Source organism: Gekko japonicus, unplaced genomic scaffold (assembly GCF_001447785.1).
Source record: "Gekko japonicus isolate JY-2015 unplaced genomic scaffold, Gekko_japonicus_V1.1 scaffold795, whole genome shotgun sequence".
NCBI lineage: Eukaryota > Metazoa > Chordata > Lepidosauria > Squamata > Gekkonidae > Gekko > Gekko japonicus.
Genome location: NW_015171527.1, coordinates 316,510 through 343,979, shown reverse-complemented (window position 1 = coordinate 343,979; position 27,470 = coordinate 316,510). Strand labels below are relative to the sequence as shown.

At 45.4% G+C, this 27,470-nt stretch overlaps 1 protein-coding gene across 1 annotated transcript; it reads right to left on the bottom strand.

Moving 5' to 3' along the window:
- POLD2 (polymerase (DNA directed), delta 2, accessory subunit) lies at positions 1–26,768 on the bottom strand. Its single transcript, XM_015419508.1, has 11 exons — positions 26,682–26,768; positions 25,407–25,664; positions 22,857–22,978; positions 13,787–13,910; positions 13,303–13,417; positions 12,720–12,918; positions 11,553–11,633; positions 10,457–10,614; positions 10,157–10,284; positions 2,006–2,107; positions 1–296 (listed from the first exon to the last, which is right to left on the bottom strand). The coding sequence occupies exons 2-11, from the start codon at positions 25,624–25,626 to the stop codon at positions 130–132; spliced, it is 1,416 nt and encodes a 471-aa protein (XP_015274994.1). The 5' UTR covers positions 25,627–25,664; positions 26,682–26,768; the 3' UTR covers positions 1–129.
- Positions 26,769–27,470: the final 702 nt, after the last annotated feature.

Below are 27,470 nucleotides of genomic sequence, written 5' to 3'. Positions count from 1 at the left end.
TGTTCTTTATTGGGCTTCCTTGCACGAGCCAAAATTTCATATATACAGGCAGAGGGGCCCATTTCTGGCACCCCATTTTTTAAAATGTACACATCCTCTGGGATGAAGGCAAGCTGCCAAAAAGTCTCTTCAAGGCCCAGTATCCATTGCTCCCTCCTCTTCCTCCTCATCGTTAGCACCAAAGGCAGAGAAAGTGACTGGCTGGCAAGTGAGGTCACGCAGGTTGATCAAGCAAGCAGTCTGCGATGTGCTGAAGTCCGGAAGAGTCACCAACAAGACCTTCTGACCATCTTCACCTGTAAGGCAAAAACAAATCCCAGCAACTAACAAGATGAATGAAAAGGGCATGGTGCAGTTAACCTGCATGTAAGGTTAGGTAAAGTACTGTGTGAATAAGGCAGGTAGAAACATACTGTGGACAGAGGCACTTATTTCTATCAGATCTGTAAAAACTGGCAACTGCAGACAGTGACGATGTCCCTGCTAAACTTATGTCAGTTTGGGTGGCCATTTAACGAAGAACTTTAGCTTTGAGAATATACCATCACCCTGCTCAAGCAAGAGATCTGCAAGTATATGAACCTTCCGTATGTGGTACTGGCCTCTACAGGCACATCCACTGCAAAACTCAATCAAAACCTACAGAGCTATGAATCCACATGAAGGCTACTAGCTGTGATCAAATTGCTGCAAACACCCACCCAGTTGAACTGGCGTCAACATGCAAGCATAGATCCCAGGCAGATTCTGAGCATCTTGCTGGTGCCTAGAAGCAATCCAGTCACATTCCTTATATCATCTCCTGGGTAAATCTTCTACGACAAGGTCCAGTCTAAAGTAGCAGTGGTCTCAAGAATGTATTTCGTTTGTTAATGTTACAGAGCCTGAACCATTATTCTCAGCTGCTTTGTGCCAGCAAGCCTGTGAAGAGCTGGTTTTTATGCCTTGCTTTTCTGTACCCGAAGGAGTCTCAAAGTGGCTTACAACCACTTTCCCTTCCTCTCCCCACAACAGACACGCTGTGAGGTAGGTAGGGCTGAGAGAATTCTGAGATAACTGCTTAATGTGGTCACCCAGCTGGCTTAATGTGGAGCAGTGGGGAATCAAACCCGGTTCTCCAGATTAAAGTCTGCTGCTCTTAACCCACAACACCACCCTGGCTCTCAGACACCCTGTGAGGCAGATTGCCTAACATGCTTTGCATGCAGAAGCTGTGTAAATGCTTTCAAGGAGTGATGAAGACCAGCCCTGAACCTATGTTTAAATGCTAAAAACCATCCTCAGGTGCAGCGAGTGTCATTCTCTTCTGGGTTTTGGCACTGGTAAGTGCAGCAGTCACTTTCTGCAGGGAAGCCGTCACTCTAGAGTCATAAGTCCCAGCAGGATCTGGCAAAGCTCATGTTTTGGAGCTTTGGGATATGGCATGGATAAATCTGTTATATTTAATGCCTGGAACACTGGAATGCAGAGGATTATATCCCAGATCTGTTTTTCTCCCTTGACTGGCTGTGAGTTTTATAGAGTCAGGATAGAAGTGAATTCTGTGCTCCAGTAAGCAGAGGGAGGGGTTTGCAGTTTAACAGCCAAGGAATTATTTTCTTTCCCCATGAGTTTAAATGTCTTGCCCCCTCTCTCTGCGGGCTGGAACCAAGAAGATAAGGAGAGGTCTAAAATATGAAGTCTACCTAAGATATGACAAAGGTAGCTTTGAATCTCAAAAGCTTATACCATGGAAATCTTGTAAGTCTTTAAAGGGCCATTGGACTCAAAAGTATACATAGAACACTTTCCATACCTACCAGTGGGACTGCTAGATTACAGGACCGGCAAACTTTTTGCTGAAGGTAAATTCTGAAAAATTAATCTAAAACCAGATGCAACACTTATAGGAAACCTACAGAACTCTAAGACTGGCCAGGAGAAGTCAAAGTCTACGAAGCTCTTTGGCACCTGCTTCCCCCCCCCACACACACACACATAAGGTCACCCTCCTTTACTGTCTTACCTTTCACTACTTTGGATTTGAAGAAAGGTGCATTCCCACAAAAATAGATATGAGGGCAGTCAGTGAAGATGAATGGATCAGTCTTGTAAAATGGATAACAGCCTGGAAGACAAAGAAGTGCCTTTAAGAAGCTGCCCCACATCACGGAGAGTATCACTTCAGTTGAAGGGAGAAGAGAGCTGAGAATCTGGGAAACTATAGAGGAGAGTGCAAAGCAAGGAAGCATTTTAAGGCACACGCACACACTCACACTGGCATGGCCTTGATCCAGACATACACGGTCACAGACCGTGTGTTTTTGAAAGGGAGAGAGACATGGTGTTGGATCCCCAAGCATCGAGAATAAATCCACGTTTTACAGAAAAGCAAAATTTATTTCAAAGCGTTGAAGACATACTCAAACACGTTCTTTGTTAGAACTGGGGATACACAGTTAGGTCAAGCATAATAAAGGAACTTCAAACAGATACAGATCCAATGAATATCTTTCCCGCTGGCGGGCTAAGGAAACGGTTGCGCGCCCAGTACATGGGAACCAGGCAGAACATCAGACAAAACACAGGTGCAGTAGTCCTGGGAAAATCAATAGGCAAGCATTACAGCATCTTCTCCCCCACACAACCTCCAGCAGTTATCTTTTGCATTCCAAAGCAGGAGCAGGATGATAGAAGCCAAGCCGGGTGTAACAGGGAAAGGATATGTACACAGAGGTCACAGAAAACAGAATGGCAGCTTGCTGACATACTGCCCCCCTTAAAATACACTTACAACACACCTCCCGGCCTGGGCGGGAGACCTCCCGGGCTGGGCGGGAGACCTCCCGGTTTGTCCGGGAACCTTCTGTGGAAACTACGGATCAGGTAAGGGGCCCGAATATCCCCTTCTTCCACCCATTCGCGGTGCTGGGGACCGAAATCAACCCATTCGATAAGGTACCAGAGTTTACCACGTTTCACTTTACAATCAAGGATATCAGCTATTTCAAAATGTTCATCCCCTTCCAATATGACAGGCGGAGGAGGAGTAGTCTCTGGTCTCCAAGGAGACGGTCCAGGATCCTTCTTCAATAGACTCATGTGAAAGACAGAATGCAAGGCACGTAAATTCTTAGGCAAAACAACATCAACTGCCACATCATTTATGACTTTACGCACTTTGAATGGACCTATGAACTTCCATCCCAATTTTCTGCTAGGCCGCAGCATCTTAATGTTCTTGGTCGAGACATACACAAGATCCCCAGGTTTCAGATCAAACCCCACCACCCTACCCTTGTCTGCCTGGGTCTTGTAAGCAGCCTTGGCTGCGTCAAGTGTTTGGCATAGCAGCGGCCATGCTTTTTGCAAGGACATACACCATGTATCAGCATCCCCCACAGGACGTTGGCCCATCCCCTCCAAGAAAGGGAGGGGGGGACTGTCGTAACCAGATACAGCTTTATAAGGAGACATGCCTGTGGAGCTATGGACCGTATTGTTATAACAATATTCAGCAAGAGGCAATAATTCACACCAATCATTCTGTTGATAATTAGTAAAACAACGCAGGTATTGTTCCAGAGTCTGATTAACCCTTTCCGTTTGTCCGTCAGTTTCAGGATGATACGCGCTGCTGAGCCCTTGTTCGACCCCTAAAATGGAAAGAAGTTCCCTCCAAAATTTAGAAACAAATTGGGTCCCCCTGTCAGAAATTAACTTAGCAGGTAATTGATGAATTTTCACCACGTGGGACATAAACGATTTCGCCAACCTCTGAGCTGTAGGCAAGGAAGGAAAAGGCACAAAATGAGCTTGCTTAGAAAACAAATCAACAACCACCCAAATAACAGTGTTCCCTTTGCTCGCAGGGAGGTCAGTAATAAAGTCCATGGACACCACTTCCCATGGTCTCGACGGAGTAGGGAGTGGCTGCAGTAAACCAGGAGGCTTGCCCATCCTGGGTTTAGTTAAGGCACAGGTTTGGCAGGACCTAACAAACATCAAGAGGTCTTTGCGCATTTGTGGCCACCAGAATTGTCTGCGGATGAGTTGCAAAGATTTAACGAAACTCCAATGCCCTGCCAGTTTCGAACCGTGAGCAGACTCCATCACCTCCCTCCTCATCGAAATAGGCACATACAATTTGTCTCCAGAATAAATCAGACCTTCAGGGCTACGGACACAATCAGGTAATGTCTTAAGGGAGGCATCATCCTCAGCAGTAAAAGCAGAAAGATATTTCTGGACCCAGGCCCCCCCTCCCACAGGGAACAGGGAAGGCGAAGTCTCATCAGAGTGTGGAATCGTTCGCGCTTGCGCCCGGGTGACCACGGCCCCCCCCAGATGGGAGGGGGAAAAAACAGAGTCCATGATGATCTCACGCTGACTGTCATGTTGTGGGAGGCGTGAAAGCGCGTCAGCCAGGGAATTAGCCGCCCCCGGGAAATGACGAAGTGTGAATCGAAACTTAGCGAAGAAGTCCGCCCAACGAAGTTGCTTAGCGTTGAGAGAACGGGGGGATTTCAGCATCTCCAGATTCTTATGATCAGTCCAGACTTCAAACGGCAGTTGCGCCCCCTCCAGCCACTGCCTCCAAGTGGAGAGAGCCAGCCGGATCGCTGACGCTTCCTTTTCCCAAATCCCCCAGTTTCGTTCGGCATCAGAAAACTTTTTAGACACAAATGCCAGGGGATGTAACCGACCATCTTCCCCTTCTTGCAAAATAGCGGCCCCCATAGCCACATCCGAGGCATCAGTTTGGACAATAAACTTCTTAGATTCATCAGGGCGCGCCAGCACCGGCTCGGAGGTGAACATCAGTTTAAGTTTCTCAAAAGCCTCTGCGCAAGCAGGGGACCATTTAAGCGGGGCGCCAGGTTTCGTAGCATCAAAACCCTTCCCTTTGGTCTTTAGCAACTCAGTCAGGGGAAGGGCAATTTGCGCGAAATTCTGGATGAAATTTCTGTAAAAATTGGCAAATCCGAGGAACATTTGCAATTGTTTGCGGGTCCTGGGGGGCTCCCAGTCAAGTACAGCCTGAATTTTAGCAGGGTCCATTTCAACCTTCCCCCCAGAGATGCGGTATCCCAAAAAGTCAATGCATGTCTTGTGGAATTCACATTTTGACAGCTTAGCAAACAAGTGGTGTTCATAAAGTCGCTTAAGGACCTGGCGCACCAATTTAATATGCGACTGGAGGTCCTGAGAGTACAGCAACACATCATCAAGGTAAAGGACCACTCCTTTGAATAGAAACTCATGTAGGACCTCATTGATTAGGTTCATGAAGACCCCCGGAGCCCCTTGAAGGCCGAAGGGCATAACGAGGTACTCAAACTGCCCCAAAGGGGTATTAAATGCAGTCTTACTTTCATCCCCCTCCCGGATGCGCACACGGAAATATGCATCCCGGAGGTCAAGTTTCGAGAAGATCTTGCCCTTGGTGGCCTCAGCTACCAAGTCCTTAATTAATGGGAGGGGGTAAGCATTGGACAAAGAAACAGCGTTCAAACCCCTATAGTCAGTGCACAACCTAAGCCCCCCGTCCTTCTTCTTTCGGAAAAGTACAGGCGCGGCGAAAGGGGAGGAAGCCGGGCGAATGAAACCTCGGGCTAGGTTTTTATCAATAAAGTTCCGCAGTTCGACTTTTTCAGCCGGCCCCATCGCATAAATTTTACCTTTGGGTAATTTACAGTCAGGCAAAAGTTCAATAGCACAGTCAGTCGAGCGATGAGGGGGCAATTCGTTAGCTTCCTCTTCGCCAAACACCTTTGCCAAGTCTCTATACTCTCGAGGCAAAGAAGCTAACTCTTCCGGTTGCAAAGTGCCGCAGGGGAACTGTGTGGTCGGCTGGTCCCCCCACGAATCCACCCAGCAGTGATCCACACACTTAGCCGACACAAATTTGACAACCCCTTCTTCCCACAAGATGTAAGGGTCATGGGTAAACAACCAGGGACTCCCCAGTACTAAGTCGAACTGCGATTTAGGGGTGACAATGAAGGACCTGGATTCCCAATGATCTCCCGCCCCCAACCGCAAAGCCATAGTCTCGTGCGTACAAGGTTCCATGGGTGCCCCATCCATCTGAGTAAAAATGATGGGGGACTTCAAGGGGACTATCCCCGCTTCCAGTGCAACTAACACTCTAGGGCTGATGAGATCCCTCCCACACCCAGAATCAATCAACGCTCTTACCCTAACGTGGGTTCCTAGGAGCGGATTCATTAAGGAGACAGTCACGAAAAATAGGGAAGGGGTTTCTCTCACCACCTTGGGCGCAGCATTAGAATGGCCTTGTCGTTTTGCGCCTCTCACAACAGGCCGTTGTCGTTTTCCGCCGTTTCAGCCACCAGCTCTTCTTCGGACTCGGCGGCAGCCGGTTCATTTTCCCCCGAACCTTGGGCTGCCTGCAGAGCTTTGGAGAAACGCGGTTTAGCCATCCCCTTCTTCCCCGACAGCGGTGTCTTCGGGCTTGGGGTAGGCGGCTTGTCTTTGACTTGACGGCTGCCACAATCCACAGCGAAATGCCCCTTCTCCCCGCACTTGAGACAGAGCCCCATCTTCATCCGTAGTTCCCTTGCCGATTCCGACAGGCGTTGAGTCTTGGGTTTAGAGGCACCGACAGCGGCGGGTCTGTTGGTCGTAGCAGCCAGGTCGAGTTTGATGGTGGTGAGCCGGTCTTCTGCATTTTCAGCTTCTTGGGTCCAGGCCATCAGGGAGACAGGGTTGACAGTTTTCAGAACCGTTTCTCGGATTTCTGCGTTGAGACCCAAGCGATACATCTCAGCCAATATATGATCAGGGTAGTCTCGGAGCTTAGCTGCTTGCTTGTGGAATTCCAGAGTGTACTCGCGAACCGACTTCTTGTTCTGGCGGTAGGTCCGGAGGAACGCTTTAGCTCTTTGACTCGCGTTGACATCTTCGAATCTCGCCCTCAGCGCCCACATGAATGCTCGCAAATTCAAAAGTTCCGGACCGCGGTCGTTGTGCAGTCCAACATACCATGTGGCGGCGTCTCCTTTCAGTCTTGCCGAGATGACATCAATGAGACCAGCTTCATTTCGGAACAGGTGTCGACTCTCTTCTACGAATTTATGCACCCTCACCGTGAAGAAAGCGAGTTCATCCGGGTTGCCGTCGAAGGTAGCCTCCAGCAGATCCTTGGGTCTGGGTCGTGGAGGCCTCACCAACGGGCCCAGCTGCCCCGGAGCTCCCCTGGGAGGGAAACCCGGTACAACCGGTGGCCCTGCTGGTATTGGCCTCAGCGGCGGCGGCAGACCCGGCACCGGCGGACCCCCTGGCATCGGCGGCTGCGCAGGCACTGGCGGAGGCGGTCTCACCGGCTGCTGGACAGGTACCTGCTGCGCGGGAACTCCCGGTGCTTGTAGCGGCTGAGCAGGCATCGGCGGCGCGGGAAATCCCGGTGCAGGAGCAACTTGTAACTGCGCGGCGTGTGCGTCCAGGAAATTGGCCATTCTAACGTCCAACATTCCCGGCAGGCCTTCCATCACATCCTGGAATGCCCGCATTAAGTCTCTCACCGAGTCTTCCAGTTCTGCTAGACGTTCCCCGGTAGTTTCCTCCGGGATGGGGTCCCGAGGGCGGTAGTCCGGGGGTGGGTCATAGTCCTCTTCCGTTTGGAAGGCTCCGGTGCCCTCCTCATCTTCTGCGTGACCACGCGGTCCCGACGGCTCGAACATCCACTCCTCGAGGTCCTGCTTGGGGCTCCCCTTCTCCGAGGTAGACCCAGGTTCCGGGAACAATCCCTTGTCAAACAGACTCTCACGTAATCCGCTCCCCCGACGGGAGTACACCTCACGGGTGCCTTGGGTGTTGTACATAGTCCAATCATCCTGCTGGTGAGTCTTCCGCGGACCCCATTGCGAAGGGGTCGGAGGCGGCCAAGACAGATGTGCAGGCAGGCGGGGAATCGTTCCCCCCACGGCACCCTCCATCGAGGCTGCAGTCGTGAACACCAAAGACGCGGAGGTTTGTGGGACCGATCCCGAGTCCCCCTCCGTGTTAGGTAGATTTCCCTCAATTCCGCTCATGATCTTGTCAGATTCGGAACGATAGGAAAAGGGAGTTCTAACAATATGTTGGATCCCCAAGCATCGAGAATAAATCCACGTTTTAAAGAAAAGCAAAATTTATTTCAAAGCGTTGAAGACATACTCAAACACGTTCTTTGTTAGAACTGGGGATACACAGTTAGGTCAAGCATAATAAAGGAACTTCAAACAGATACAGATCCAATGAATATCTTTCCCGCTGGCGGGCTAAGGAAACGGTTGCGCGCCCAGTACATGAGAACCAGGCAGAACATCAGACAAAACACAGGTGCAGTAGTCCTGGGAAAATCAATAGGCAAGCATTACAGCATCTTCTCCCCCACACAACCTCCAGCAGTTATCTTTTGCATTCCAAAGCAGGAGCAGGATGATAGAAGCCAAGCCGGGTGTAACAGGGAAAGGATATGTACACAGAGGTCACAGAAAACAGAATGGCAGCTTGCTGACACATGGCAGGCAGGCATTTTGTCAGTGCAAGACCACCATCTGCCATCCCCCCCCCCAAAAAAAAATTCCTTTTTAGGCTTTTATTACATATTTCAAAAAACTTAAGCCAACCACTTCACTGGTAGAAATAGAATTTTGCATCTTTATATCCGTTGGGTAAAACCTACCTCCACTCAACAGCAGCAATGGCAGGAAGAAAATAGCAAAGGAGGTGAGAAGGGATAAAGAGGGGGGTGGCATGCTAGAGAGACGGTGAGCAGGTCCTGGCTCTCAGCCACCCCCCTTCTAGGATCCTGCCAGGAAAACATTCGACACCCTTGATAATTTATCTTGGAACATTTCTGTTGCTGGGTGCAATACCTTCCACCACATCCAGAGCCACACTGCCTTCGCTTACTGGGCTTCAGTACTAGGCTCCTGGCTAATTTAAAGCTGACTGTTCTAGTGCAACGCCAAAACATGGTTCTAATTTTAAGAAATGGTGAGACACATGTAATCCCCTTCCAAGTCAGCGTGGACCAGCATGTTCCTGTCCAGTGGACTATGAAGAAAGGTTAAGGCGCTTGGGGCTCTTTAGCTTGGAGAAACGACGACTGAGGGGTGACATGATCGAGGTTTATAAGATTATGCATGGGATAGAGCAGGTAGAGAAAGAGGTACTCTTCTCCCTTTCTCACAATACAAGAACTCCTTGTGGGCACTCCATGAAACTGCAGAGCGGTCGGGTTAGAACGGATAAAAGGAAGTACTTCTTCACCCAAAGAGTGATTAACGCATGGAATTCACTGCCACAGGAAGTGGTGGCGGCTACAAGCATGGATGGCTTCAAGAGGGAATTAGATAAGCACAAGAGGGGGACCCACGATACTCGCGGGGGGCTCGATCTCCCCGAGGCAGCGGCGGCGGGGCCGGTCCTCCCCCCCGCCCGGCTCCGAGGCGGCGGCGGCAGAGAGGCCGGTCCTTCCCCCCCCCTTTGCCGGGTTCGGCGGCCGATTCCGCCCGCCCAGCTCCGAGGCCAGCTGCAGAGCGTTCCCTGTGCATGCACAGGGGACGCTCTGTCACTTTCGGGGGGATTTAAACATCCCCCCGAAATTTTTTTCAACTTTTTCTATTTTTGTGCACACGTGGGGACTGGCCCACGTGTGCACAAACCTCCCCCTCCCCCCCAAGTGCCCCTGGAGCGCTGATTTAGCGATCCGCACTCAGGGGGCAACTTGGCTATTAGATATATAGATATGGAGCAGAGGTCCATCAGTGGCTATTAGGCACAAGGTATAGATAGGGGCTCTGGGGCAAGTGATGCTCTGTCTTCTTGGTGCTTGGGGGGGTCCACAGTGGGAAGGGTTCTAATGTCCTGGCCCCACTGGTGGACCTCCTGATGGCACTTGGTATTTTTGGCCACTGTGTGATGGACTGGATGGGCCTTTGGCCTGATCCAACATTTGACGTCTCTTATGTTCTTATGTTCTTACTACCTAAACAATCCTATTATCCAAGTACATTCAGAGTAGAAGATACAGAAGGGAGATTTCTGCATGTACCTACGTGTTCCTGCCAGGATGGCCAGTCAGTACAATACACACTCATTTGGTCAGAGCTCTCCTGGCCCATCCAACTATTTGAAAATCCTAAAATGCCTTTAATGAAATTACCAAGTGTATCTGGGGCTGTGGGACTGATATGGCCAATCCTCAGAGTCCACTCCAGGATTTCCAGGTAATCGGACATGCTGCTGTATTTGAAGATGTCACTGATGTTCTGGCCAGATGTCCCCAAAAACCTAAACAGAGAAGAACAAATTCTTCAGGAGTAAAATGATGACACTAAAGCTTGGCAGAGACCCACAACTGCAATAACCAGTTTCTCTGCTGGAGGTATGACTGCAAAGAATGCACTTGCTGGAGAGACTTTACCATCAATGTTTTTTCTGCAGGGAGAAAATCTGCCTTTACCTGACACCATCAATAATCGCCTGGTAGGGGTTGGTGACCAGTTGCAGCGTGGAATAAGGGCTCGACAAAGGAAACATGCAGCGATGCAACGGCTGCTGAGGCAGTGTGTAGTTGGTGGGGTCAAACTCACCAGGCATCACATCTACAGGCACAGACATCTGAAAGGGTAAAGCAGACAGTCAGTGAAGAGTCACAAAAGCAAGGAAAGAAGCTAGCCTGTTAGTCACAGCTTCTTCAGTAGAGGTAGCCCGACACCCAGAAATTTACAAAATAAGCTGTGGGCTTAATTCAGGCATCACAAACCATTACTAAGGATACTTAACTATGGTTTACTGCAGCACCTGAACTTGACAAGCCATGGTTTGCAATCAGCCAGTAAAGCAGAGTCAGAAACTAGGGTTCGGGATGAGTTTGCAAATCACGGTTTAACCCAAATAGGACTGGGCAGGATGCCAGAACGGACAAACTAGCTCTAGCACTGCTCTGCACCTAGAGACACAAGTAAGAAAGCTGACTAGCAAGCTCTGAACTACAGTTTGCCTGCACTTTTGGAAACTCAAGCCATCATTTGGGTTCTAATCTATCATTAATATGAACAATGAATGAGCCTTTCCATGACCAGTTGGTAAAAGGAAGCACAAGATCCTCCCAGATGCCCTCATCAAAGCCCAGAATGTATCTTCACAATGAATTCCCCACCTGCTGTTCTCTCCTTTCTAATAAAGAGTTCCCCCAGTGTCAGTGCTTGAGCAAAGTAACTTCAGAAACAGAGTACACTAGCCCCACCTGCACTGAGACTGAAGTTGCCAAGGAAAGCAATTCTTATTTTGAAGGAGGAATTTTTTCTGTTCACAGGAATCCTTAAAATATTTTTGACATCTTTATGGCCACATTTTTGCTTTATCCCTTTTGACTTGCCTCTCTAGCCCTAGATGAGAATTTGTCTTGGGCTGTCCCCTCAAGTAGCTATCCAGGGAGGCTTAATTCTCTACTCCCTCTGCGGAGAAACCCTCAGCAATACCAAGAAACTGACCTAAAGAGAGAAGACCCACCACCATTGAATCTTTCCATCCCCATGTTGGAAACTGGCACTCACACACAACTGCAGCAGGATTTCATCCAGCAGTTTCACAGCCTCCACACTACCAGCCTGCGTCTTCTTGGTCAGGTACTTGGCCTGGATAAGAGCGTGCAAAGAGATCAGTGTGTGTGTGTGGGGGGGGGGGGAGTGGATATTTAACTGGTAAAATGGAGAAATAATGAGATAATCTACAGCAGGGGTGTCAAACATGCAGCCCGGGGGCCAAATCGGGCCCCCGGAGGGCTTCTATCAGGCCCACAGTAGAACTGGCTGTCTTCTGCTTCTTCTTCCAGTTCTGCTGCTGTTGCATCATCGTAGGTTTGCAGCTTACAGATACACACTTGAACAGCATACTCAACATTGCAACAGCACAGACATTTTGATGCAATAATTCAGAGCAAGAGGTGTCAGTTATCAGACACTGTTAAATAAACAACATATTGCAAGAGTGCTAATGTTTTAAGCATGTTTTTATTTTAAGTAAAAAAAACCTTTATGTTTGTGTCCTTTATAAAGATTATATCTCTGCTACCTGGCATTACATTTTATGACACACATGGCCTGGCCCAACAAGGTCTCATTTATGTCAGATCTAGCCCTCATAACAAATGAGTTCAAAACCCCTGATCTACAAGGTTAAACTTTCTGGTAGATGTCTACACTTTAGTTTAGGAAGACAAGACCAACCACCACCGTCCCCCCTTCTTATGAGGCAAAACAAAGAGAGAAGAGGGTACTGCATGGAATTTCAAGTATATGCTTCCTTGCAGATCCAAGGTGATCTCTGGCATCAAAGAGAGAAAGGACAGGAGGAGAACATAGTAAAATTTTGAGCTTTTACCAAAAACAGAGAGGCAATCAAAACGCAGAACTTTGGATTCCTGGCACCAAACGTTAGCAGTTTATCTTGGAAACTTCTGGAATCTCTCCTTCTCTGGGAGAGGAGGCTGGCAGGGCCCCCCCCATCTAATACCACCCCACAAGAGGAAAGGGTTGAAATGAAGGTCCCTTGCAAAAATTCCAGCCTGTGACATCGGCCACACGAGAGTGGAGACTTCAAAGCCCCTCTAAACTCCTGCTCGATGTGCCTCCAAGCAAAGCCGGAGGAAATATTTCCAAAAAGACAGCCTGGGATACAACATTTTGTACACGCAACTAGCAACTCTCCAGCTGGCAGCTCACCTTGTTCACGGTGTCCCTGCTCTGGGTATTCTGGCTGAGCAGGTTACCCGCCAGGATGACTCGAGAGATGAGGGCTGCGCTGCTCTGCTCTCCTTCCGCACCCAGCTGCCCCGTGACCATGTCCACCAGGAGCTGCATGCCCAGGAGACTCTCTCCGCTCTTGCCTCCAAGGCCCAGGCCTGACACTAGCAAGACAAACCTGCAGGGCAAAATACAGATCACAGATACCAGGTTCTCGTCTCATGCCACGGAGCCTTGCTATCTGGGGAAGGGTGGGAAGAAGGGGCGTCAGAACACCACTAGGGAACGTATAGACACTGAGCAAAGCTATCTCCAGTGAGACCAATGCTAATCTCAGGGTCTCATAAACCAGTATAAATGCCAAGCTCTGCACCAGCAGTAGCAGATGAGCAAAAATTCTCCTCCCACTATCTTTTTTCACCGGAAGGAGCAGAAAGACTGGATACTGTTCTGTAGTTTTGTTTCATGCTGGTTACCTGTTAGAAAACCGGATACTGACCTAGACGGACCCTCAATGTGATCGGGGGGAGGGGCAGGGGAGAGCCCTTATGGTGAACCTCACCTATCTGTACTGGGCCCCATCATGGGCAGCTGGGTTGGCATGTCTGCACAGCAGTAATCTTCAACAAGGAACTTCCCATCATCCCTTTCTGAGCCATAGACGGCAAGAATGGTCCCTGGGAAAGGAAAAGGAAGGGGCAGGGTTACAGCAGTTCAATGCTGATTCACCCCCACACATGATGTGTGGGAAGCCCAACACGTTTCATGTCATCATGGTCAGTTATCTGGGCTCTCCTACCATTCAGTGGACATGCATGGGAGAAATCAGCAAAAAGGGTTGGGTTAACCACCCCTCTTCCCACCAGTCTGCCTGCAAGGACCTCCCCCATTACATTTACCTTACAAGAGAGAGTTGGGAATGCATAGAATTCTATGCTCTTGCATGCCACCATGCGGGTTGCTGGACAGGTGCAGCTTGGATCAAAGCTATACCTTGGCTCCTTTGTATACCTTGGATCTTTGTTTACCCACCTTAGCCATCATACCTGTCACCAGCTTGTCAATTTGTATGGCTCCTTCCAGTTTGATTCGCTGCAGCTCATCCTCCAAGATCAGCTCATCCAATTGGTGGACGTACTTGGTGCGGGGAGGCTGTGGTGGCAGATTGTGCTATCAAGGAAGAACCACACCATGGTGTGAGGAAGTGGCAAAGTTGATCTCCAAGAGGAAACGATTCTGCCAGCAGCTCCAGAATTTAGTTTAGAAAGATTTCTGCTTGAGACACCCTGTTGAGGTGGCTACACCCACATTATCCAAACCTAGCATCCCTGCAACCATGAACACCAAGATTTTAGTCACTGCTGCTTCTTCTGGAATAGTGCATGCAATGTTCTAGGGTGCTTCTTTTCCAAAAAGTAATTAACCGCAATGTTTGGCTGCAGAATTATGTAGGAGGGGAAAGGGCTCTGGTACAATAAGTCCCTGCGCCAAAAGTGACCTACAACGTCTTTTTAAAGCAGCCTTTGCAAGAACTTCCATGAAGTCATGGTAGCAGTGATAAGTGTATTACCAGCTGGATTAGGCAGAAGCCTAAGACCTCGGAAGTCACGCCACACATAGAACTCTTCTGCTGGTGGACAGTGCAAGACTTTTGTCTCTCCTCAGCCTATTCCTCAGCTTACTAATTAAGCAATCTACTGCACTCCCTTTATAAAGGAGCTCAGAAGCCACAACCAATATAATTTCTTCCTTGTAAACCCCATTTACTTTCTTTTCTAAAAACAATGCAGCATGTCTCAAGCTTACACACACACACACGAGACTTAGGAACTCCATTCATTATCTCAATTCCTACCCACTGTGCACTGCTGCCCCGCTTTCCAAGTATCAGCACAAGCACACCCACGGCATTGCAAAAGCCCTCCCGTGGAGGAAAAAAGCACCATGTGCCACACTTCCCACCTGGTCCATACGTATTTCTCTTCCCTTTAGCAGGCATCCACAAATCCAGCCGCCAAAGAGAGGGGCTGCATTGTCTCTGGCAAGCAGAATGCAGATTCCCCCCCCCCGCCCCCGAAGTTAATAAGAGGTAAATTCAGAACAGACAAAAGGAAGTACTTTGTTACTCAGAGAAATTAATTTGTGGAATTCTTTGCCCCAGGATGTAGTGATTCCCACTATCTTAAAAAGGCATTAGACAAATTCATAGAGGATAGGTCCACTGAGGGCTACTAGTTACAAAGCATAAACGGAAACTCTATTCAAGACAGTAACTCTCTGAATAGCAGTGCTGGATGCTTCTGACATCCGTGTCTTTTGTGGAGGCCTTCCAGGGGCAACGTGTTGACTGCAATGTGAAGCAGGATATTGGACCCTTGGTCTGACCTGGCACCAGTGTTCCCTCTAAGCTGAGTTATAGTGAGCTAAGCTCAGTTTTGTAGCCTCCAGCTCACACATTTTTGTCTCAGCTCAGGGAGGATGGCTCCAGAGCGAACTAATTTATGCAGTAGCCAAATGGCTCACTCACAACTTTAATGCCAGGAGCTCACAAAGTAGAATTTTTGCTCACGAGACTCCACAGCTTAGAGGGAACATTGCCTGGCACGACTGCTCTTATGTTCACATAATCCTCTTTCTTGAATTCTCACTTGCGCTACATAACGGGAAAGAAACAGCTGGGGGGGGGGTTTGGTTGCTGAAGCATGGAGACGCTGAAAGGAGACAAGACCTCTGAATTTCCCCCCCAAGTCCTCTGTGCATGCTGGAGAGGGGAAGGTTGTTGGGTGAGCACCAAGAGAGGCTGGCTACTGCATGTGGAACCGTGCCCTACATCACATCATCTCCAGCTTCAGTTAACTGGGTCTGTATCCTTAAGACTCCAACATGCTCCTTTCGGCAAGCTGCAGCTACTCCGTGAAGAAAATTTCAACTGTTCTGTTTAACAGAAGGCCCACAAAATTCTACCTACATTTATGTATCCACACTCTATTACCTTTTTATCCAGCCCCTTTCTACAAGGAGCTCGGAGAGGCATTTTATCTCACAACCTTATAAGGCAGGCCGAGCTGAGAGAATAGTTCAGGGTTATGCAGTGAGCTTCATGGCCAGCCAGGCATTTGAGCAGTGCAGGTCCCAGAACCCCTCCCCAGCATCCACCGTGGGACTGCTGTGTGTTAGAAAGGCGACTGTTTGTTGGGACTGGTCATTTGTACACTTGATATTTTAAGAGCCACGTGGACTTGAGTTCCGTATCGTTACGAACACAGCCTGTTATCAGAACACTAACACAAATGACACACCAAGGGTTTTGGAAAAGCACGCCAGTAAAGGAAAATTATCTTACGAAGAACGGAGCCGACTTCCCAAAGCCAAAAAAAATGTGCAAGCAATTATTTATAAGATGTTTCCTTCTAAGATTTGGCATCTAGGACTGTGGCAAGGAACAGTTTTGGAAATGTATCCAAAAGTGATGTTACTCATCTGGTCAGTGATTTCCTGCAGCCAATCTTTGGTGGTTCGGCTCCAGCACATGTGTTTACAATCGCTAAGTGCTGTTTGAAAGGAGTTCATTAGCAGGGCAAGTTAACTTATTACTCAACTGCAGTCCTTCCGAAGCTAGCAAAGACCTCACTTACTAAAGAGTTGAGCCATGTGGCCAACAGGCTAAGGCGTCCAGACGGTGAATTCTTCGGGTGTCAATCATACTGATTCAGCAAGCCTGACAGCTATAAGCCACGCAGGGAACATTTCATCCCCATTCTGCTCCAAATGGTACACACAGGAGACTAGCAGAGGTGATGCAAGTTGAACAGTCCAAGAAAATGCCAGTGTGGTGCAGAGCTTAGAGTGTTGGACTCAGACTTGCGAAACCTGGGTTCAAATCCCCACTTGCCATGAAACTTACTGGTTGACCTTAAGCCAGTCTCTCTCTCTCAGCCTAACCTCACAGGAGAGTTTCAAGGATAAAATGGATGAGAATGATATACACCACCCAGATCTCCCTGGAGGAAAGGCAGGATAAAAGTACAAGCAATGAAACCAACAAATTCAAGTTTTTATTGTTCTGATGCTTCCCCGGCTTCGGGAGGGGTGTATAGTGTTAATTCATCATTAGGAAAAAGCCCCTGTCTGGATTAGGACTGCCATCTTTCTGCTAATTTTTTAACAAGCAGCACAGTAAGGTAAAGTTTTTCCTGCCAAATTCCTGCCTCAGCCTACTTAATAAAAGGCAACGAAACAAGAATTTTTTAAAAAATCTAGCCTTACCCCAAGTCTCCAAACTTTCCCTATGCATTTTAGTAACAAAGTGAACTGGACTTCTTTTGCACAGAGGAAGGGGGTGTTTTTCCTTTTAAAAGGAAGCAAAGACTGGGTGAAAGCATATCGATTTAACGTATTATTTTGACCTGCACTGAGAGATGAATGGTTTAACAGAAAGAATAAAAATCACACTGGTGTCTTAAAACAAGCCAAGAGTTCTCTTCCAATAAATGCTTCAAGATGCTTCACTCATCGTCTCTGCTTTCAAAACTCCAGCCAGTTCTATGATCTTGCTTTAAGTGCTGTTTTGTTGTTTTTCCATTTTAATCATGCAAGTGACCAGAGAAAAAATGGAGACATGGTGATGGCCTAGAGATGGCCAAGAAGCCAAGTAAGTCTCGGTTAGTGGGGAAAAAAGCTCTGCTCATCTCTCCCGGGACAGCGTGACTGAACCACACCAGCAGGGCAGAGATTTCAGACAGAGAAACAGTAATATGTTTATTTCAACAGACATCTTCAACATACAAAAACTGCCATATACAGAGTTGGTCTATCTAATATACTTTTGTCTGCGACTGGCAAAGAATGGTCTTTTCCAGCACCTAATTGTGCTCCTTTATCTGGAGATGTTTAGGATTTTGGAATGGAGTGATTTCGCCACAAATGGACAGACTTTTTGAAAAACAGATTAAACTGCCAAAAGCTTTTTATTATTATTATTTGATGGACAATCTGGGTTTGGTTGACATATGGAGACAGAAAAATGGTTGTTCATGAAAGTACACTTCCTTCTCAAAAACACATAGGCCTTTTTCAAGAAAAAGGTTGAAGCTATAAATAAATAAATAAAGAATAGATATGATTTGGATTTCTAGAGACTTACAGTGCAATCCCAAAGAGAGTTATTCCAGTCTAAGCCCACTGAAATGAATAGGCTTAGACTGGAGTAACTCTCTTTAGGATTGTACTGTTAGCCACTAAGGTGTCTAAAGTAGAAATCTTACCAAATTTTACTAAAGACTTTCTCAGATTACAATCCTGTAAATCTGGCTTATAAAAGAAAATCTGATTCCTTTAGATGGAGATTAAATGAAGCATTGTTACAATAAAAGAAACTGTTGAAGATTGTAGGGAAAAAATTAAATTAAAATAATTTAAAAGAATTATTTGAAATTAATCTAAACAAAGGTACTGATTTGAGAATGGTTTGGGAAGCAAGTAAAGCTTTTATAAGAGGTCACTTGATACAACATAATTCTGAATTTAAGAAGAAGAGACAAGAGAAAATACAAAATATTTTGGATGAGATTAAAAGAGGAGGAATTGAAAACCTCCCTGGGGGATTTAAATATATCTCAACAAATACAAATCTTACAACAACAGTTATCTATGCTAACAATAAGAGAAATGGAAATAAAACTGAACTATGAAAAACAAAGAAATTTTGAATTTACAAATACACCAGGAAAGTGATTGGCATATAAATTGAGAAAGAAGAGAGAAAAGAAAAATGATATTGAAATTACAAGAAAGAGATAATATTTTAACAGATAATGTGCCTATTCAAAAACATTTTATAATTGTTACTCTAATTTAGGTAAAGGTCAAGATGTGTTGTCAGCAAAAAGAGATGAATATCTCAAAAACATAATTTACCAAAGATTAGAGAAGAACAAAGACAAATTATGAATGGGCCCATAACAATAAGAGAAGCTGAAAACACTATTAAAAAATTAAACCAGGAAAGGTTCCTGGATCAGATGGACTACCGAGTTTGTATTAGAAGTGTTTTGAGGATGAAATTTTGCAACCTCTACAAAAATCCAATGAACTCTATCCTACAGGGAAGAAAGATGCCAGAGACGTGAAAAGAGGCCAATATAACATTAATACCTAAAGATGGGCAAGACTTAACCTTGACAAGAAATTATAGACCAATATCACTATTGAATAACAATTATAAGTTGTCTACAACAATTTTGTCTGAAAGATTCAGATACTCCAAAATGTTTAACACAGTTCTGACCTTATCCTTCAACTGCCTTTTAGGTAAAAATCCTCATTGGCCTTCATGAATAAATTCTTGCAAATTTCTTTTCAATCCTGGAAAAACATAATGAAAAACAAGCCCCACTGATCTTTCTAGATGCAGAGAAAGCGTTTGACAATCTGAACTGGACTTTTCTGTTTAGGGGTCTAGAAGATATGAATTTGAGAGAGCTTTATAAAATGGGTGAAATTGATCTACACCTCACAGACAGCAGAAATAATTGTTGGGGGGGGGGGGTTAACCAGCCTCAAAGGGCGAAATTTTATTAAGTTTTAAACACAATACAATACAGTACAAAACTTAACATACAAACATTAAAACACCCACATACACACAATATTGTTAATGGAGACATGTTAAACCATGTGAGATTCAAAAATGAACAAGACAAGATTGCCCACTATCTCCTTTCCAGTTTATCTTAGTTCTTGAAATATTGAATAGACATATAAGACATGATGAGAGGCTTGGTGGTGTAAAGATTTAAAAAGAGTCATAAACTAAGAGCCTTTGCAGATGATTTGGTGTTAGTTTTGGAAGATCCTTTAAAGGGAGCTGTTATTAATGGCTAAATTGAAAGAATTTGGTACATAATTCAGCAGGTTTTAAAATTAATAAACAGAAAACAAAGATGCTAACAAAAATATGAAAATACAAGAGCAAACAGAACGGATGAATAAAATGAGGTTTAAAGCTGGGAAAAAGTAAAATAGCTGGGTGTCATGTTGATAATTATGAATTGTATGTTATTTCAAAACAATTATGTTAAGACATGGAATAAAATTTTAAAAGATATGTTAAGATGGAACAAAGTACAATTGTTGCTGTTGGGGAGAATATCTGTGATTAAGATGAATGTCTTGCCCAGAATGTTATTCCTGTTCCAGACAATGCCTGTTTTGACAACTGATGTACCATTTGAACGATGGCAGAAGGATATATCTAAATTTGTATGGCAAGGGAAAAAACCACGAGTTAACTATAAGGCATTACAAGGTGTAAATGAAAGAGGAGGACTGGGTCTACCTGATCTGAAATTATACTTCGCTGCTTGCTGTTTAGTGTGGATGAAAGAATGGGTTTTGCTAAGAAATAGAAGGTTATTGGAGTTAGAAGGACACAGTTTGATATTTGTTTGGCACAGCTATTTGTGGTATGATAAAGTTAATGTGGATTAACTTTATAGCATTATATTAGATGTGCCATTTTGAGAATATGGAATAAATACAAACCTAGGTTGCGTCCAAAAACACCGTTGTGGCTCTCAACACAAGAAGCATTTTATAGACAAGAAATGATAACTAAATATAAGTGGTTAACATATCATGATATATTAGATTTCTCCCAAGGGGGATGTAAAATGAAATCAAGAGAAGACTTGATAACAGAAGGGTATACTTGTCAATGCCTTTTTTATGCCATTTGAACAAGTTGACTGAATTTGAAGCAGAATTATGCACAAATAATGAACATGTCATTATTAAAATGTATAAACTCTTGTTGAAATTTGAGACAGAGGAAGAACAGGTAAAAGAATCTATGGTAAAATGGGCTAAAAACTTTGGTTATAACATACAAATGGAACAATGGGAAAATATGTGGCTGAAGAATCTTCAATTTACATTAAGTTCTAACAATTTCAGAATTAACAGAATCTCTATAAAATGATGTTTTGTTGGTATATGACACCAGAGAAATTAGCTAAAATGTACAAAACATTTTGAATTGTGTTTTGGAAATGTGAACATGAAGGGACATTCTATCACTTATGGTGGACCTGTAATAAAGCAAAAAAAAATTGGACACAAATACATTCATTAATCCAGAAGATCCTAAAGACTAATGAACAAATGAAACCAGAGACCTTTCTTTTGGGATTAAAGGACAGGCAGCTTGAAAAAAGTCATGGAACTTTGTTTTTATATATGACAATGGCGAGACTATTATATGCTCAAAAATTGAAAAGTTTCGCAATACCCACAACAGAGAAATGGTTAGTGAAGAAGTTGAAATTTGTGGAGATGGCTAAACTTACTTCTTTGATCAGAGAAAAGACATTATCTATATTTATTGCTAACTGGAAACCCCTGATAGACTTCTTGCATGAAACAGAAAAAAATTAACTGATGATTTGTGGTTTTAATGATTAAGGGGGAAAATTAGTTAATAGAAAAAGGAGAGGTTCTTGTTTCCTCTGTCATTATAGAGTGTTAAGTTCGTAATTCTATATGTATTTGTCGTAGAGAAAATCAGCTTTTCTTTTAATCTTAATGTCTTTTTTCTTTTTTCTTTTCTAACTCTGTAATTCTTATCTTCTTTATTTTGCTTTCTAGTGTCCATTCTTATTTGTTCTTGCTAGTTCTTTTATCTTGTGTTATAAAAATAATTCTCAATAAAATTGTGAAAAAAACGCTGCCATATACAGAGTTGGTCCATCTAACCTAGTTTTGTCGGCAACAGGCAAAGAATGGTCTTTCCCAGCACCTAACTGTGCTCTTCCTTTATCTGGAGATGCTTAGGATTTTTTAAAAATATATTAAGGACAACCCAAGACATGGTTGTGCTTCGATCCAACTGTAAATTTATCTGTGGGCAAAGGGTACATAAATGCTTCAACCCAAAAAAGGTCACCTGAACAAAGATCAAGCTAACAGTAAATAAATCCTGTAAAAACTTTTGGACAATCTTGGGAGAGGGGGTGAATTTCTGATCCTAGCTGCACTTTTTAGGGCAGAATTCACAAAAAAGTGGCCTCACAACCTTTTCCTCTTAGGAGACTGCACCTGCACATTACTAAACTGTGTCCCCAGAACAAAGCCACTTACCATTGGCAATTTTCTTTCAGTAAACAAGAAAGTATTTGGGTACAAAACAACCCCAGAAATTAAACTGTATGATTTCAGGTGCTTTTTCTGTTTTACCCCTGTACATAAATCACATCAGGGTTTTTAAGTTTTCCTTGCTCCCATAACACACTGATTTAAGAAAGACTTTTGAATGCTCTAGATACAACACCTCCTGATAACCTGAAGAACATCTGCCTTACCACAGACAGATACATTCTAAAGGTACAAAAAGGTACAAAAATACGCCGGAACCAAACCAAATGTGCAATTAGCTATTATTATCACAGTTATTTTCCACCTCTGTGTGTTTCTAGGCTCTGCTTGTTTCAGTCCTGCAAAACACAATGGCTTTTTCCACTCCAAAAATAATACGAATAATATTAGAGGGATTTTTTTTTACCCCAGGATACATTGGAGTTTAGCCTGGGATATGCATATGACCTTGATCTGGATAGTCCAGGCTAGCCCGATCTCGTCAGATCTTGGAAGCTGGGCAGGGTCAGCCCTGGCTAATATTTGGACGGGAGACCTCCAAGGAATACTGGGGTCACTAGGCAGAGGCAGGCATTGGCAAACCACCTCCAAAAGCCTCTTTCCTTGAAAACTCCAGGGTACAACTAAAAGTTCATTAAGTAATGAGCAAGCAGGTTGACAAATGTCTTCTTCGGGGTTAACTCTTCAACAAAGAAAAAAATGGGGCAGGGAAGAGAAGAGAGAGACAAAGATATTGCAGGAGGAACAGCCTCATCCGCCTGAGGACGTCTAGGATCAAGAGGCAGGCTCAGTGTGGTAGAGCCCATCCCCTAGCTTGCAATACTCTTACGACAGAGTGGAAGAGTTCTCGTGTAGATTTGGGTGAAAAAAGCTCTCCTTGTTATGGCAGATTTTAGTCATGCCACTACAATTCTGCCACGGTTGCCACGCATGGACCTTATAAACAGATTCATTCGCTCCCGTTACCTCTTCACTGATTTCTCGCAGGATGGAGGGCTGAAGCTGCATCGACTTGAAGAGAGTTCCCACCACGCAGCACTTCTCAGCTATCTGCAGCTCACACAGTTTCTTCACTGTAATCCTGCTCCCTTCAAGACAAAGATGGCAAGTGAAGTACGGGGAGTCTTTCACAGACTAGGGATGTTGGGATTGGGCTGACCTGCTGAAAGGGGAACGCAGCTGCTCCTACAAGAATGGATACCAAAAGGCTCATCCAAGAGGGCTCTGCCTCCCTCCTCTGTTCCATAGGATTCCTCGAAATGAAACTTTGTGACCTGCCTCCCTCCCTCCCATCCATTCTCTAAAAAGTCCCACTCTGTGCCACATACAACTCTAGGTCGGAAGAAAAGGTGCATTTCTAGCACTGACACAACCTTACGGAAGAAGTCACACCACAACGACTTTAAAGAGTTACCAAGGCTACGAAACACATTTCTGAATCCTCAAGTGTTCCTACTTTGGTGTCATATTGAGTGGTGCTTTTCAGGTCCTCCCTCTATGCAGATTCTACCACTACGCTGTGCTCCAACTCATTCTGTTCATTATGCAGGACAGGAGCTATGCAGCTTCCAGGGCCTGGGAGCCATCAATTAGCTGGCTGCGTAAGGGAACACACCCACATGCATTCTAAGGTGCTAATGTTACATGGAAGATCATGCCATTAACCAGATATCCCACACGAACAAAAAAAATCAAACCCAATGTTTTTGCCCAGTCAAATTCTGTGCATAGCTCAGAACCACTTAGTCCATGGTATGTTCTGTGCAGACTAGGCAAAGCTAATGTTGTCATTTCTTATTAAAAACAGCAACGCTTTATAGAAACTAGAATAGATACTGCACTCTAGTGACAACCTGTGAAATCGCACCAAATCCCATCTAAACTTCAATTACTATTTCGGAGCCTTTCCTATACTGTCAAACATTACCATAGTACAATACTGCGTAAGTGGCCTACCAGTTGAGTCTTGGATGAGGATCTAGGAGACTAAGGTTCAAATCCCACTCTCCCATGGGAGTTTGCTGGATGACCTTGGGCAAGTCACACTCTCAGCCTGACCTACCTCACAGGGCTGTCATAAGCATTAAAAACAATGTACACTCCTCTGGGTCTCCAGTGGGGAGATGAGTGCCTATTAAAAAACCCTGCTATTTGGTGTTTGGAGTTCATTACAAGAACTCAGACATTCACATACGCTCTTAGCATCTAAGGCCTTCTGATGACCACCAGACAGGACTCTTCCCACCAACACAAGGGCAAGATCTGTCTCAAGTGTGAGTGAAACTCACTCTACAGGTACTTTTCAACAGCTGTGAGCTGCAGAGGTTACCTGTTGTAGGCCATGGCATTTGTGAATGGTAAAGGTAAAGGTTCCCTTGCTCGAAAGCCAGTCCAATCCGACTCTAGGGTTGCGGTGCTCATCTCTGTTTCCAAGCCGAAGAGCCAGCGCTGTCCGAACACATTTCCATGGTCATGTGGCCGGCATGACTAAACACCAAGGCACACGGAACACTGTTACCTTCCCACCAAAGTGGTACCTATTTATCTACTTGCAATTTCTTGCTTTCGAACTGCTAGGTTGGCAGGAGCTGGAACTCCGTCATGCGGCACACTCGGGTATCGAACTGCTGAACTACCGACCTTCCACAGCCTGCAGTTCAGTGTCTTAACCACTTGAGCCACCGCAACTCAATGACTGGCCCTCAATTTTAAAAGGGCTACTGGAACTGATTCTGTGCCACGTCTCCTTCTACCTTTGCAGTCCACTTTATGCATTCTGGTATATCATGCTTTATTGTCTGCATTGTTTTCTAATTTGGTAGTCCTAGTACTGTTGCATTGTTTACTGGATACCTTACACTGACTGATAAATTGTTTTCTATATTTTGTAATCTGCCTTGAGTCCCAGTAAAAAAAGGCAGGCTATTAATGAAGTAAACAAATGAAAAAGTTATCTGATAAAAAAAAAGTTCCCTCAACTGTTACGATTTCTTTCTGAGATACTGCTTTGCAACTTCCGTTGTTTTCCCACATAACTAAAAGTTCTACATGTTGCAGTTCTTTGGCTAAGGTGGCCCACTGATCCTGACAGGAACAAAGTAATAACTCAGAGATGGGATTTACAGTCTAAGCCACAGTTCAGGCACACTGAAGTATGTAGCTCTAAGCCAATTAATAGTCAAATCCTAAACATACTTAAGGAAGACTGCAACTGAGTAAATGACACTACAATCATCCTACGTCTAAGCACTTTTCCAACCTGACTCACAACTCAGTTAAGGTAGGGTTCTGCAGTAAGCACAAACGTCTCCAGCGCATTGCTCCAGAGTAATGCCTTCTAAGCAAGGCCAGAACGTATATAATAGCAAGCACACGGAGTACTATGTGTTAAGGAGCAATTATCACACCATTTGCTCCAGTATAGTCACACTGACCTTGACATACTACTTTCACTGCAGACAACAGACACTCCCAAACTCATAACACAAGAGAAAACTATTTTACTCACAAACTTACCCCATTTCCGTCGGGCTCGTTCCATCAGCAAGGGTCTCATCTGAATGAGACGTGTGGCATAAATATGGGCATATTGCCGGTTGAAGGTCCTCTCCCCAAGCCTGAAGTTCTGAGAGCAGTTGGTATATGTAGAAATGGGCACATGGACAAACGTAGAGGCAACAGAAGAAGGGGAGGCCAAGAGGCTATGAGCAGATGGGACTGCCTGCTCTGAGAACATGGCTTCCAAAATGGACTACAGACCTAGGCAAGAGGTTTCTGCAAGAGAGAAGAAAATAAACAATCAGGGATTCTTATATCCTATCCTTCCTCTAAAGAATCCAAGGCACTGTACACAGGGCTATCCTAACCGTTCCTCAAAACAAACCTTGAAGTAACTTACACAGCACAGTGTCAGTCTAGGGAGACCTAGTTTTAAATTCCCACCACCATATAGCTCATGGATGTCTTTGGACCAATAACTCTCTCAACCTAACCTACCGCTTAAGGATGCCATGAAGATAAAATGAAAGAAGGAAGAGTCATGAACACTGCCCTGAGCTGCTTAGAAAACAAGGTAGGTAAAATTGCAAAAAATAAAAGGAGGCCTAGAAAGTAATTTGACCAAAGCTACCTCAAGAGCATTAGGGCTGAAAATGAACCTGGGTGCCTCACATTCAAACACAATATTATAGGCACCTATATTACAGTGGCTCCCATAAGCTTGCACATACGCTTTAACTAAAGTTTCCAACAAGGCTGCAAACAAAAAAGATTACAAAACCAAATCTGTAAAACAGTTATTTTGCTCTGTGCAGCTGATGAAGTGATCAAATCACAAAACCTTAAAGTGAAATAAGGTGCAACCCTTTGTGATGCCAGAGGGACTGTTTGTTTTCAGTTCATGTTCAGATTCTTTGGAACTGTGCTGACAAGTGTTATACAGATATGACATACCTAACTACCTCCGCTAGAGTCCAAACCAGTGTTCTCTCTAAGCTGAGTTAGTGTGAGCTAGCTCACGGTTTTTGAGCCTCTGGCTCACACATTTTTGTCTTCGCTCAGGAAGGCTGGCTCCAGAGCAAACCAATTTATGCAGTAGCCAAATCACCCGCTCACAACTTTAATGCCAGTAGCTCACAAAGTAGAATTTTTGCTCACAGGACTCCACAGCTTATGGTCCAAACACCAGCCTCCAAATTGCCCACCACTTAGGCACAACGTGTCCCTATAACAGCAAACTCGCCCTGGTCTCACCGCCCTCCTCTTAACAACAGGACCTAACACCACGCTCACCTTCTCCCATTTTGGATGAAGAAAGACAAGCATCATATATATTTCCTACCCACGGAGGGTACCAGCAAAAGAGGCTTACACAAAGAAAAGGCGCGAAACGTGCTGACGTCAACAAACCCACACCCACAGGAAGTGACGCACAACGCCGCCCCTTTCATTGGTCGGTGGCCAAACATAAAACAACGGGGCGAAACCTTTGGCCGTGTTTACCGGCACTTCCGGTCCCTGCCCGGCTCTCCGTGTTATTTCAATGCAAGAAGTAAAGAGAGGCTCTTTAAAGAGCCAGGGCCACCCGCGCGCCACGCCCCCCGCGCGCCGCCCGCGGTTCCCCCGTAAAAGCTTCCCCGGCCTCCTGCCGGCTCCGCCGGGCGCCCTTGAGAAGTAAACTGGGAGGTTGAACAGTAGAGGTGGCTGGGGTAGAGCGGCGCTACTGTGCCGCCTTAAAGACAGATGTCTTTGCGGGAGAGAGGGGGGGTGTTTTTTTTGTTTTCACTAGAAGTGTGTGTGCGCCTCCGTGTGTCGCTCTAGGCTTTTCTCATCCAACATCTCTATGGGTTTAGTTTAGCGAAAGGGTACCGGCTTGCGTGGTCGCTCGTAGAAAAGGCGCGCGCCACTGCTTTGTGTTTGCAGCGGTCGAGAGTTCTCTCTTTCGTAAAGAAACTGCACCTCTGCTGCTCCCCGCCGGTCCCAGCGCGCCCAGGAAAACTTTTGCCACAATAAAGGGAGCCGTCTTTAAAATGCAGCGAGGGCTGCATTTTTTTTTTTACTTGTTTTGTTTTACTTACTTAG